Raw genomic sequence first — 11,639 nt, forward strand, 5'->3', positions numbered from 1 at the left:
TAACAAACTTGGGATTTTGAAAGGAGATATCAAAAAGAAAGCATGGGCCAACTCTTCCATTATTCAATCTCATGTTGACGGTCTCCACAAAATTCAATCTGACTTCCTTGGAAGCATCAAATTTAAAAGGTTGTATTCGTTTGGGCTTCCTCCTCTGCTCCTGGCCTGGATGATGAAATTAAAATAAGCATGTTAATTTCTTCACTAACTTCAGGCCAATTGCTTTATGTAACATTATCTACAAAATCATTGAAAGTTTTTATCGACCGTGTGGCCGATGGTCCTTTTGAACCTGTTCCATGTTAAAAAATAATTGCACGTGTACCATCCTCTAACTTTAATAATATCTAATAATAGAAATATGTGATTTCTACAAATCTATATGGCTTGGCATAATGAATACTCTCACTATTAATAGAACTCCATCATATATTTCAGAAGTTGAGATATTATAAGCTTTTTTTCTCTTTTTAAAAAAACAAGTCAAACAGCAGATTTTTAATAACTATCATAATCTAATAGAAAAACTAAAAAAAAAAATGTAAAATTAACTTAACAAAAACAATGGTACTAGCCAAAAACAAAATTCTGTTAGCTTTGCAAATAACAAATTTGCACCAATGCCAGGACAAGGACAAACCTGTAAGTAAATGTTTTTGTTTTTGGAAAGTAAGCAATGCCAATAATACTAATGACAAAAATTTATCATCAATAAAGTAAACCATTCCAGCCACAGAAATGAATATGTCCAACACTTAGGCATTCGAACACAAAGGTAAAAGCAAAATGTAAACGAATGAAAATTGCTTCGAAAAACATCTTCTAACTGGTTGCAGTAGGTTTTGCCATCATCCTCTTGATGGCTTCTGCATATGTCTTACGCTGGTAAGTTAATGTAGAATACAGCAGGTCATGCAGAGACGTCTTCGGATTCCAACCTACAAAATATGATCAATTGAAAATTTTATCTCAACCAAGGAAGATTTGTTGAGGTAAATTTCAAGAAAAGTTATATAAATGCAATTACCCAGTTGTCTATTGATTATAGTCATGTCTGGAATCCTTCTGTCGCTGTCATCATATCCTTCACCGTAAAACTCTTCTGAACTAATATCAATGGTTGGAACCTCAAGTGGAGGCTCGCCAGATACCTTAGAGTACACCTGCAAGATGGAATTCAAGGATCAAATCACAGGAAACTGCCTAGCAGATTTAATTGGTATTTGGTAGACCACATTAGGGGTGTCAAAATTGGATTTCGTGTCAGGTTGGGGTTGAACCCGGAACTGACCCGGGTTCAAACGGGTCGACCCTAACCCAAACCAGGTATGAAAACGGGTCGGAAATTCGGACCCGAACCGGACCCGTCAGGTTGCTAGGTTGACCCGACCCGACCCAATTCCGCTTCTGGCGGCGGCGGGACGACGGAACGGCGGGCGGCAAGCGGCTGTAGGCGGGCGGCACGGCAGGCAGTGGACTGTAGGCGGGCGCGGGCGCGGGGGTGAGCAGGCAGGCGCGTGCGCCAGTGAGCACGTGCGTGGGCTGCGGGCAGCCTTGGGCGCGCATGCAGCCGCTGATAGGTGCGGGCAGTCTCGACGGGAGTGCGGGCAGGTGTGCGGGCAGCCAGGGCAGGTGTGGGCAGCTCGGGCAGCTCATTTCAAATGAGTTTTCGGGGTCAGTTCCAACCCAAAATTTCCGGGTCGGGTACGAGTCGGTTTTCATGTCGTGTCAAATATTGACACCCCTAGTCTACATATTACTACTGTTTGAATCACACACCTCAGTCATAATCTCTGCAAGTTGCTTGACTGTGACTTCATTGTTAGGATTTCCCACGTTAAATATATGGCCATTTGCTCGATCAGGATTTTCCTGCAAGGAAAGATGTTTAGCTCACTGTGTTACCACAGGTGTTAGTTAGTACAAGTAGAAGGGGGTTCTAGTTAAAATGCAGGCATACAATCATTAAAAGAACAGCTTCAATGGCATCTTTGATGTACACAAAGGTTCGCAGAGATTGCCCGCCATCAACAAGCTTCAAAGGTTCACGACGCAGAAGATTATTGCTAAAACATGCCAGAACTCTTGGCACACCCTCACTGGGACCATCAACTCCAGGAATAAAGTCCATTCTTGGTCCGATCCAGTTGAAAGGTCTTACAATGGTAAACTCGAGACCATTCTCTGCACCCTCGGCTGCAATAAGTTCAAAATGGAAACAAAAATACAAGGAGGTCAGCATAAGTGAATGTTCTTTATTTAGTTCATAGTTGTTAAGAGAATATAGCCGTACCATATATTAATCTTTCGGTGAGTTGTTTGGCACATGCATAGGACCACCTCTGTTTCTCAATGGGGCCCAAAATGCAAGGTGACAAATCCTCCTTTAGGACATAAAATTCTGGTTCCTATTTCAACATGGCAAGAAATGAATCAGGAATACTGTTAAGAAAATTTAAGAAGCTCAACATTGGACAGGAAATTAATTGTTTGACATATAGAATATTAACACAAGGGGTAGCCCAAAAATCTAGTCTCTTCTATCTTATCTCCTCATCCTTTTAATATATTCTTATTTCCACAACTCAATTTGGCTATCAATTATTTTTTCACTGAACAGATAGATGTTCGATCCATATCACATAGGTAGGGTAATCACAATAAATAAACTTTACCATTAGATTTCCATGATTCTCTTCTATACAAAATATTCCTAAGATACATCTCCATTTTAATTGTTCAAACTTAAATATCCTCATCCACATCTCCATTTTTTTATAATTATTTCCATATACTTAAAAACATATATCATAGCTAGGTATTATTTTGTCTTCTACTAATCTTGACTAATAATTATTAATATCATATCGACTGAAGGATAATCGCATAGTCTTACTATTTGTTTAATAATCCTATGCTCTTTCTCTTCCTAGATATTTTCTCCTCGTTGCTCTGATTTATCATTTACTTACCAAGCAAATCCTAAACTATGCAAGTTACTAGAAAAACATATACCCAGGAGCCTCATTAGGATATCATTTGTAGGCATCTCTATAACTAATACAAAATGATAAATACTAATTTTAATCCTTATTGCAGTCCTTTCATAATTAGAACTCTACAGTCACTATTTCAATACCAATAAATGTTTTATATCTTTAATAATTTCAACATATCCTTGTCAAAGGTCAAAAATATTATGGGTCTATTTAGTAGCAAGTATTTAAAATCCCATGTATTTTAAGAAAACAGTGTAAAATTCATGTACACGTTTTAGGTATCTTGGATCTATAGTGATGGTGAAATAAATGGGGATATTATCAACATAATTCAAATTGGATGGTTGGAGTGGAGGAATGCATCGGGCTTGTTGTGTGATAGAAAAGTCCCCCTCAAACTTAAGGGAAAATTCTATAAGATGGAGGTGAGACCTGCAATGCTTTATGGTGCCGAATGTTGGCCATTAAAAGAGAAGCATAATACTAAGTTAAGTGTTGCAGAGATGAGGATGCTCAGGTAGATGAGTGACTTTACCCTTAGAGATAGGATACAAAATGAGCATATACGTGAAAAGGTTGGAGTAGCTCTAGTGGAAGATAAGATTAGAGAGAGTCGCCTTAGATGGTTTGGATAAGATTAGAGAGAGCCACCTTAGATGGTTTGGTCACATGAACGGCGGCCTTCCGATGAACCAGTTAGGAAAGTAGAGGTATTAGATTTGACTTATGTTAAGAAAGGTAGAGGTAGACTTAAAAAGACTTGGTTAGAAAATATTAGAAATGATCTTTTTTTATTAGATTTAAACTAGAATTTGACTTTTAATATGACACAATGGAGAAAAATGATTCATGTAGCCGACCCCACATAATGGGACAAAGGCTTGATGTTGTTGGTGTTGTTGCAGTGTAAAATTCATGTACTAATTATTACTTTATTAATGTTATCAAAAGATTATGGTATTGAGTGCTCGACAAAATTCATCCAAACTCATCCCTCCGAATGGCTGACAAGGAAAAAAAATTAAGCAAAATCAATAACTAATGTTGGTCTGAAGCAAAATGAAAAAGGTTGGGGTAAGCATCAGATGGGAAATACTCATTAATTATTGCCAAACAGTAAAATAAATCATAAGAATATTGCAATCCTAACAAGCTCTAAAACTAGGAGACAATCAACCATTTTCATAAGGCCAAGCATAAAAAATGCTCAAATTTTTAAATCGATAGATAAAGCCATCATCATCATGGTTATATGTCACAAACAGAGACCCACCAGCCCAAAATGCTTTAAAAAATCAGTGCGTAGTGGGAGTTGTCACTAACTAACTTAAAAGGAGCAAAATGCAATTAGTTTTCATAAAATACCCTCTGGAATCTAGTAAGAGCACTAATGAGCTGGGCATTAGACATTTTCTAAACCCTTAATTGCCCTCATATTTTCCAGCAACAATGATCTTCTTAGCCTAAATGTTTAAAATAAATAAATGGATCTTAAAAGTTAACAAATATGCTATCTTAGAAACCTAAAATTATCACTAAAAACCATCCTACTCCATCCAACTATATTAGTGTATGTGAACCAAAGAGGAATTAAAATTAAGCCAACAACACCAATGATTACACTCATTTTCAACCTAAAAACTTAAATCTATGGATGAGAGATCATCACTTACAATTTCTACACCAACCTACTTTTCAACTAATTAAAATTGGACTAAAACTTATATACAATCATCACGTGCCTTAATAATATCTCCTTTATGTGAACGCTCTCTCCATCAATAATCACTTTCATTTAGATGAAGGATTTATCAAGTATTATGCACCAAAATACCACTCAACTATGTAGATCTACTGTGTGAGTTAAGCAGTCTTCAACCTTCCTCAAAAATGGTACAACAATAACAACAACATCAAGCCTTTATCTAACTATGTGGAGTCGGCTACATGAATCCTTTTTCTCCATTGTGCCCTGTTAAAAGTTAAATTTTCATTTAAATCTAATACATAAAGGTAATTTCTAATATTTGAGGGGGAATTTTCTATCACACAACAAGCGCGATGCATTCCTCCACTTAAACCATCCAATTTGAATTCTACAAATAATATCTCCATCTATTTCACCATATCACTCTGAACAATAGACCCAAGATATCTAAAATGTGTATTCTTATTAATGACTTATCACCCAAAGTCACAATCCCCCACTAGAACTATCATTATTAAAATTACATTCCATATATTCAGTTATAGATCTACTCAAACGAAAGCCTCACTCATGAAAAAATAAACTGCATGACTCATCAATCTCAAATAAACTATCAAATCTAATAACACTTACTGGAAAGTGTGAATCAATGGGGGGGTGGGCGAAGTTGAGACCAATGTTCAAATCAATTTATAATAAGAAAACTAAAATCTATGAATGAAGGCAAACCAGTTGATATTTATACGCTAACATATTTTTCAAAAATTGAATGTAAAACTAAACCCAATATTTCACATACATTTAACAATCTAAAATTAGCCAAAGTGCTAAGAGTCTCTTAAAAAATAGCCTCTTCAATCAAGCAATAAGCAACATGTAATTAGACATTTCTTACACCGTTGAATGCTCTTTCTCAATTTTTCTAGAGGACTTTCTTATCGCTTCATCAATAACTGAAATTTTTGGTCACACGAAAGTCAGTATTCATCTCACCTAACTCTGCTTCTTACCTCCTTATTTTTAATTCTTTAGATAAATCAATCTAGCTGATAACAGAAGAACTCATCCTTTATAATTCACTGACTTATGACAGGACCACTATAGGGGATGAAATAAAATGAAATCCTAATAATTTAAGAGTTGATTCTGAATATGCAATAGTTGATTTTTCAATCCTTTAATTTTCATTTCCTTCAATTCCCTAGCATCCAAACAAAAACCTAATCCCGCAATGTCTAACTGATATATAACTTTTATACCATTACTACATGCATGGACGGGTGTTGAGACAAGCCAATTGAAGAAGACTTCAACCTGTAACCTGAAGAAAAGTAAAAGGAACACCACCGTTCCCTCCACCGAAATATCATGGGAGTAAATTATTAATTTCTGGAAAATAATATTTTTTAACAATACTGCAATACAAGACAAATATAGAGTTAATTGGCTATAACATAGAGAATTACTTGCAGATCATACAGTGTTATTACAAAACCTAACATGACTTAAGCTCAAGTAAGTAAGTGATGTGAAACATAATAGGAATTGCAGGAATTTAATGAAAAGTTGTTAAGCTTGTTAATTTAAAATTAATGTTTCACAAGATTAGATTCTAGGATTTCTTAGTTGTAGTTGTGCTTTGGCATGCAGTTACAAGAAAGATTAACAGGAATTGCACCGTTTAACAAATAGAAATTGCACCTTGAGTTCCCCTCACTTTCACTCTTGTTATGGTTTTAACGGAAGAATAATTTTAGCAAACTTAAAGATGCCACCAAAAGACAGAAAAAGCCTGCAGTATTGCCCAAGGAAAAGTTAGCCGAAGGGGAAGAAGTCGGTGGGTGTCCAATAACTCGAAACTGTCCGGAGATTTGGTGCTCGTCAATGGCAGTCATCAAAGTGAAAATGATTCGATCAACGTAGTCGTCGACGGTGTCGTCGATCTCCAAGTTGAGGTTGAAGAAGGGAGACCAAAGAATATCTACTCGTCCTTGAAGATCATACACGAATCCATGATCGTGCTCGGGATTAGCCATTCATGGAGAAAGTAGGCCAAGTGGTTGTGTATCTTCTTCCTTGGGAGGGATGTGGAGCGAGGGAGGAGAGAGGTGATGGAGGGGAAAGGGGCTTGGAGGTGTATCGGCCAAGACTAGGAAAGGATCGGTTAATTTTAGATTTCTGAAATTAAAAGTGGGTGATTGATTAGAGGGATAAATTGTAGGAAATACAAAGGGAAAGAGGTGAGGGAGGTTGCTAATTATCTCCTTAATTGAAGTCCTTAATGAGGAAGGAAATAATTGGGAGAGGGAGAGAGGGAGGGCCGGCCAAAGGGGAGGGAAGGTTTGTCCACGTTCAATGAATGTGTCTAAGTGTAATGAATGTTGAAATTGGAATTAATTCCAATTCAATTTCAGATTTGAGGTGATTGGGGAAATTCCTAAAATAAGTTTGTTTTAATTTGAAAATTATATGAAATTTAAATTCATTTGAATTTGAATTAAAGGATCCTTCAAATTAGATAACTCTAAATTACGAAAGCATTAACGTGGAGATTGGAAAATAGAAACAAGGGTATTGGGGTTAGCATGGACGGCGGCTAGGGTTGACTAGGCAGAGGTCGGAGGATAGGGAGGGCTCAATTTGGGTGAAGGGGTTGACGGTGGGGGCTTTTGGGAGGGGGGCGGGGAAGGGATTAGCCAATGGGTTTGGGTGGAAGATGGGATTTGGCCGGCGGTTTGGGTGAAGATGGGGGAGGGACCGTCGGTTGGGAAGAAAAGGGGAGGAGGCCGGTGGTGGGGAAAGGGATGGGGAGGTAGACCATGAGCCCAGACTCTTCCAACGGCTGACGGGTATTGCCTTTGCCCTCACCTAAGGACTTTTCCTTTCTCTAGAGCTCTCAATACTCAAGAAAACTAAAAAGCTAAAAATTTTCATTAATCAATCATCATCACATACAATAGGGAGGGCCAACATATATAGGCCTCAAATAAAAGAAAAACACAAATACTCAAATGCCCTTGGGGCTAAAACATAAAATAATTTCTCTTGGGGTACAATAGTAAACCAGAACATAAATAAAAATAAAATACATTATAAATAAAGACTCCGAATCGTAGTCGTCGATCTACGATTCCTCTTATGATAGACACGCCGAAATCTTCTGCTGATGTCCTCATCAGTAAGAGGCTTCTGTTAAGACTTTCATTGGAGGCTGGGTATGGTTTGCATTCGTTGGTGACTTAACAGGGAGGAATGAAAATATGAACAAAATCTACTAAAGAAAATTCTCGCTATGATGATCATTTTACCCAAATTTCTAATTAATAACATATAGTTTGCACCAATAATGAATATTTAACAAAACTACATAAAATATTTATGTCGCATTCTAAATGAAAGTCTAATCAAGCTGTGTTTATTGTATTGCTATTTTTAATTTTTGAATTATTATTCATAAATTTGAAATCAATTGGTTGCTTCATGATTTCATCATATTGTTTAGTTACAAAACTTGCTTGAGAGGGTACTGGACATATCAAGGTTACAACTTTTTTATGAATAAAAATAATTTCTAGGCACTAATGAGGAAAAAAGGAGATATAAAATAGCTAAGAGATAAAAGAACTAAAGAAGGCTTTAATAAAATTAGATGCATCAAAGGGAAGATTAAAGAATCTCAGTTAAAGATAAAAACACCAAAGAAGGATGACGATTCTTCTTTTTTTTTTTAAATTATTGAATAAGATTATCAAAAGATGAAAAATTTTCGGAAAAGAAAGAAAACCTAATCTATGGTATGATTCCTGAAAAGAAAAAAAAAAACAAATAAGTTAGTTTCTAACAATATTTATAAAGGTAACTTCAAGTATAGTTCAAACTCTTGTTGAGATATGTGAATTGTTAGATCTATTGAAGTTTGATTAACAATTTTTTTAATGAAATTTTAATAGCTAGGATGATCCCATATAATTGGAGAAGAAGCATTTTAATAATGTAACTAAGAATAAAAGAAACAATCATGATTGTGAGAATATTGGGGATCAATTTTATGAGTTGTATACTGAAGTTATGGAAGAAGGTCTTTGACCATAGCTAGAAAAGCCACATTGAAATCAATAAAAAAAATGATTTTATGCAGGAAAGATCAACTATTGTGACAACTTTTGAGCCTATGTAATGAATGGAAATATATAAAAAGCAAAAAATAATCCCAACATGATTTTCTTTTAACAGAGTAAGCACGAGCCTTCTTTTGTGTGAATGTTTATTTAATTTGTATAGAAGTGATTCGATCTATGAACATATTTATGGTATGTTGTAGGAATGAAATTCTCTTCATATTACTTTTCACATTATTATAAATGACTTATGATCATGATGCTACATAATGGTCATAATGATGTTATTTGTGAATATGTTATCATGCATACCTCGAAATTTAAACAAATGCGTAGACCAATGATCAGACAGACCTTAGAAAACTTAAAATCATGAATTAATAACTAATGTACTTCAAAAAGGCCTAATGCTATGCTCTATATTTTAGCGACCATCACATCCTGTCATTGTTTTGGCTACTAGGCAACAATAAATTGTTTCTTCTGCGAAAACTTGAAATAGTTAATGAGACAAAAGCAAGATGACGCGAAGGCATTTTCAAATCTACCGAATAATGACACTACGGGTTGCACCAACTATTACAGGAGGAACTTTAAGCTATTCTTCCTTGCCAGGGCAAGACAATACTATCATGACCAGTAGAGAAGTTATTGCACAAGCAAAAATGCAAAAACATTAGAATTATTTAGCGCCAAGATGCAAGAATATCATTAAAGATATCATTTACACATAAAAATGGGGAAGAAAACCTTACTCCATTTGAACGATGGAACAGAGTTCAGCATAATTTAGGCTTACAAAAAACATCATTCAATTAACTTGCATGAGCCTATTTTCTTATGCCGACAATAAAAAGATGCAGAGTATTATCTTTTACGCGACAGCGAAAATGATTGAAGAGTTACAAAATTATTAGAGAAGCATTAAGGCACCTTACGAAGCGGGTGATCCTTTGGGAGGAAGCTACCAATCGTTTTTCCATACACTTCACATGTGGAAAAGTGAATCAAACGTTTGTCATTCTCCGAGCAATATCGGACCTGAATCACCATCATCAACAAAATCCATATAATACTGTACATATTTTTTAGTTCCGGTGCTAAACAGAAGAGACAGCGACACCATAAGAAAAGATAGAGAAAAAGACAAAATCATCACTCGTATTAGAAACGTCAAAACCTACCACTGGAAGAGCGTCGATGAAATTGCTGTAAATGGTATCAAGCGGACGCGTGTTGTAGTCGGCCGGAGTGCAAATGGCCGCCAGGTTGATCGTCTGCAGGTGGCATTGGAAAACAAAAAATCATAGATCAAGCAACTAAACCACCAGAAAACCAAAAGTTGTGAGCGACATGCAGATCTAGAAAGGGCTATGCCAAAAGCAGCACAAAATTGAGCAAGAGAGGCAAGATCTAGCACTTTGGAGGCCCGCAATGACGAAAATACGACAAGCTGTGCTCATACGTACCAGATCAGACATTTTGATGAGGCCTTCGAGCCTGGAGTCATTCTTGATGTTGAGGCGGTGGAATTGGATCCGGCCAACCCAGGGATGGGGCTGTCCACCCGCCGGTTGCTCCATTAAGTGCTTGATCTTGTCATTATAAACGTCGACAGCAAGAACCGTGTGCGGCGTCTCGGTCATTAGTTTCTCGCAGAGGTGTGAGCCGATGAAACCCCCAGCCCCGATCATGCAGATTGTAATAGGCCTGATCGGATTCCCGTCGAGGTCTAATCTGGCTTCCATTGCTTTAGATTCCTTTCCTCCTCTCCAAAATCCAGAAAGACTGCAATGGATCAGGCCCTTGAAAGAAAACCTGTGGATTTGGGCGAAAGATACAGAAACAAAAAGATTTTATAGGAATGGTAAGGCAGGCAGTTGCCTCTACTCCCCACGCGTAAGCGGCATGTTACAAATTGAGTTTAATATATCAATTAGGCATTGTGAGAAAATGATAAAATTAATTATTATTATTATTAGCGGCCTAAAATTTGGTGATGATAGAGAGAAAAAAAAATATTTTAATTTTATAAAAAATTTAACACACATAAATAAAAAGAGAGAACTTCAAGGATCATAAGAGACATCATAATTTTTAATAAAAAAAATCTGAGAAGAGAAAAAAATATCCGGGCCTTACCTAGTTGAATTGAATTCACTAATGTTTGTTGTTGATAACAAATTATGTTTTCTTTTGGGGAAGACTTTAGCTCAATATAGAGAATATAGAGCTAATTATATAATTGGGGTTGGAAGAATCCGATGATATGAGAGATATTCTCAAGAGAATGTTGGTTTGTTCGTTTGATTGGTAGGAATGTAGTCGGGCGAAGGAGGTTGGAGAGACTGTAGTCGGGCAACTGATGTCGGAGGAAATATAGTTGGGCGACAATGATCAGAGGGACCGTAGTTGAAGGGTCATGGTGGTCAGAGGGATCGCAGTTGGCGAGTAAGAGCAACAGTGGTCGAAGGGATTCTAGTCGGTGGGTGATGGAGGTTAGAGGGCGACAGAGGTTGGAGGGACTATAATTTGCACGTGACTATGGTTGAAAAGACCCCAGTCAGTGGAAGACTGGACCTTAGTTGAGTGACGATGGTCGGAAGAACTATAGTCGGTGAGCGACGATGAACGGAGGAACTGTAGTCAGAGGGTGTCTGAGGTCGAAGGATTGTAGTCGGTGCACGACTTTGGTCAGAAGGACCCTAGTCAGCAGATGACCGTGGTCTGTGGGACTTAGTAAGTGTGCAACTATGGTCGGAGGGACTATAGTTGTCTAACGATAATAGTCGTTGGGTTCATCTGACTCAGACG

General features: G+C 37.0%; 1 protein-coding gene across 1 annotated transcript; it reads right to left on the minus strand.

Moving 5' to 3' along the window:
* Positions 1–568: 568 nt before the first annotated feature.
* Positions 569–10,731, minus strand: LOC110100478 (UDP-D-apiose/UDP-D-xylose synthase 2). The gene is made up of 8 exons (XM_020828001.2): positions 10,295–10,731; positions 10,010–10,102; positions 9,759–9,866; positions 2,294–2,408; positions 1,961–2,196; positions 1,780–1,872; positions 1,028–1,163; positions 569–938 (listed from the first exon to the last, which is right to left on the minus strand). The coding sequence occupies exons 1-8, from the start codon at positions 10,571–10,573 to the stop codon at positions 823–825; spliced, it is 1,176 nt and encodes a 391-aa protein (XP_020683660.1). The 5' UTR covers positions 10,574–10,731; the 3' UTR covers positions 569–822.
* Between the last annotated feature and the right edge of the window lie 908 nt (positions 10,732–11,639).

The sequence above is a fragment of the Dendrobium catenatum genome, unplaced genomic scaffold, assembly GCF_001605985.2.
Source record: "Dendrobium catenatum unplaced genomic scaffold, ASM160598v2 fragScaff_scaffold_353, whole genome shotgun sequence".
Lineage (NCBI taxonomy): Eukaryota > Viridiplantae > Streptophyta > Magnoliopsida > Asparagales > Orchidaceae > Dendrobium > Dendrobium catenatum.

Coding starts and splice junctions, on each gene's coding strand:
- LOC110100478 (XM_020828001.2), bottom strand. CDS start 10,573: ATGGAAGCCAGATTAGACCTCGACGGGAATCCGATCAGGCCTATTACA. Junction 2,409..9,758: donor AGGATCACCCGCTTCGTAAG/GTGCCTTAATGC, acceptor ATGTTGAAATAG/GAACCAGAATTTTATGTCCT. Junction 939..1,027: donor TATAATCAATAGACAACTGG/GTAATTGCATTT, acceptor CATATTTTGTAG/GTTGGAATCCGAAGACGTCT.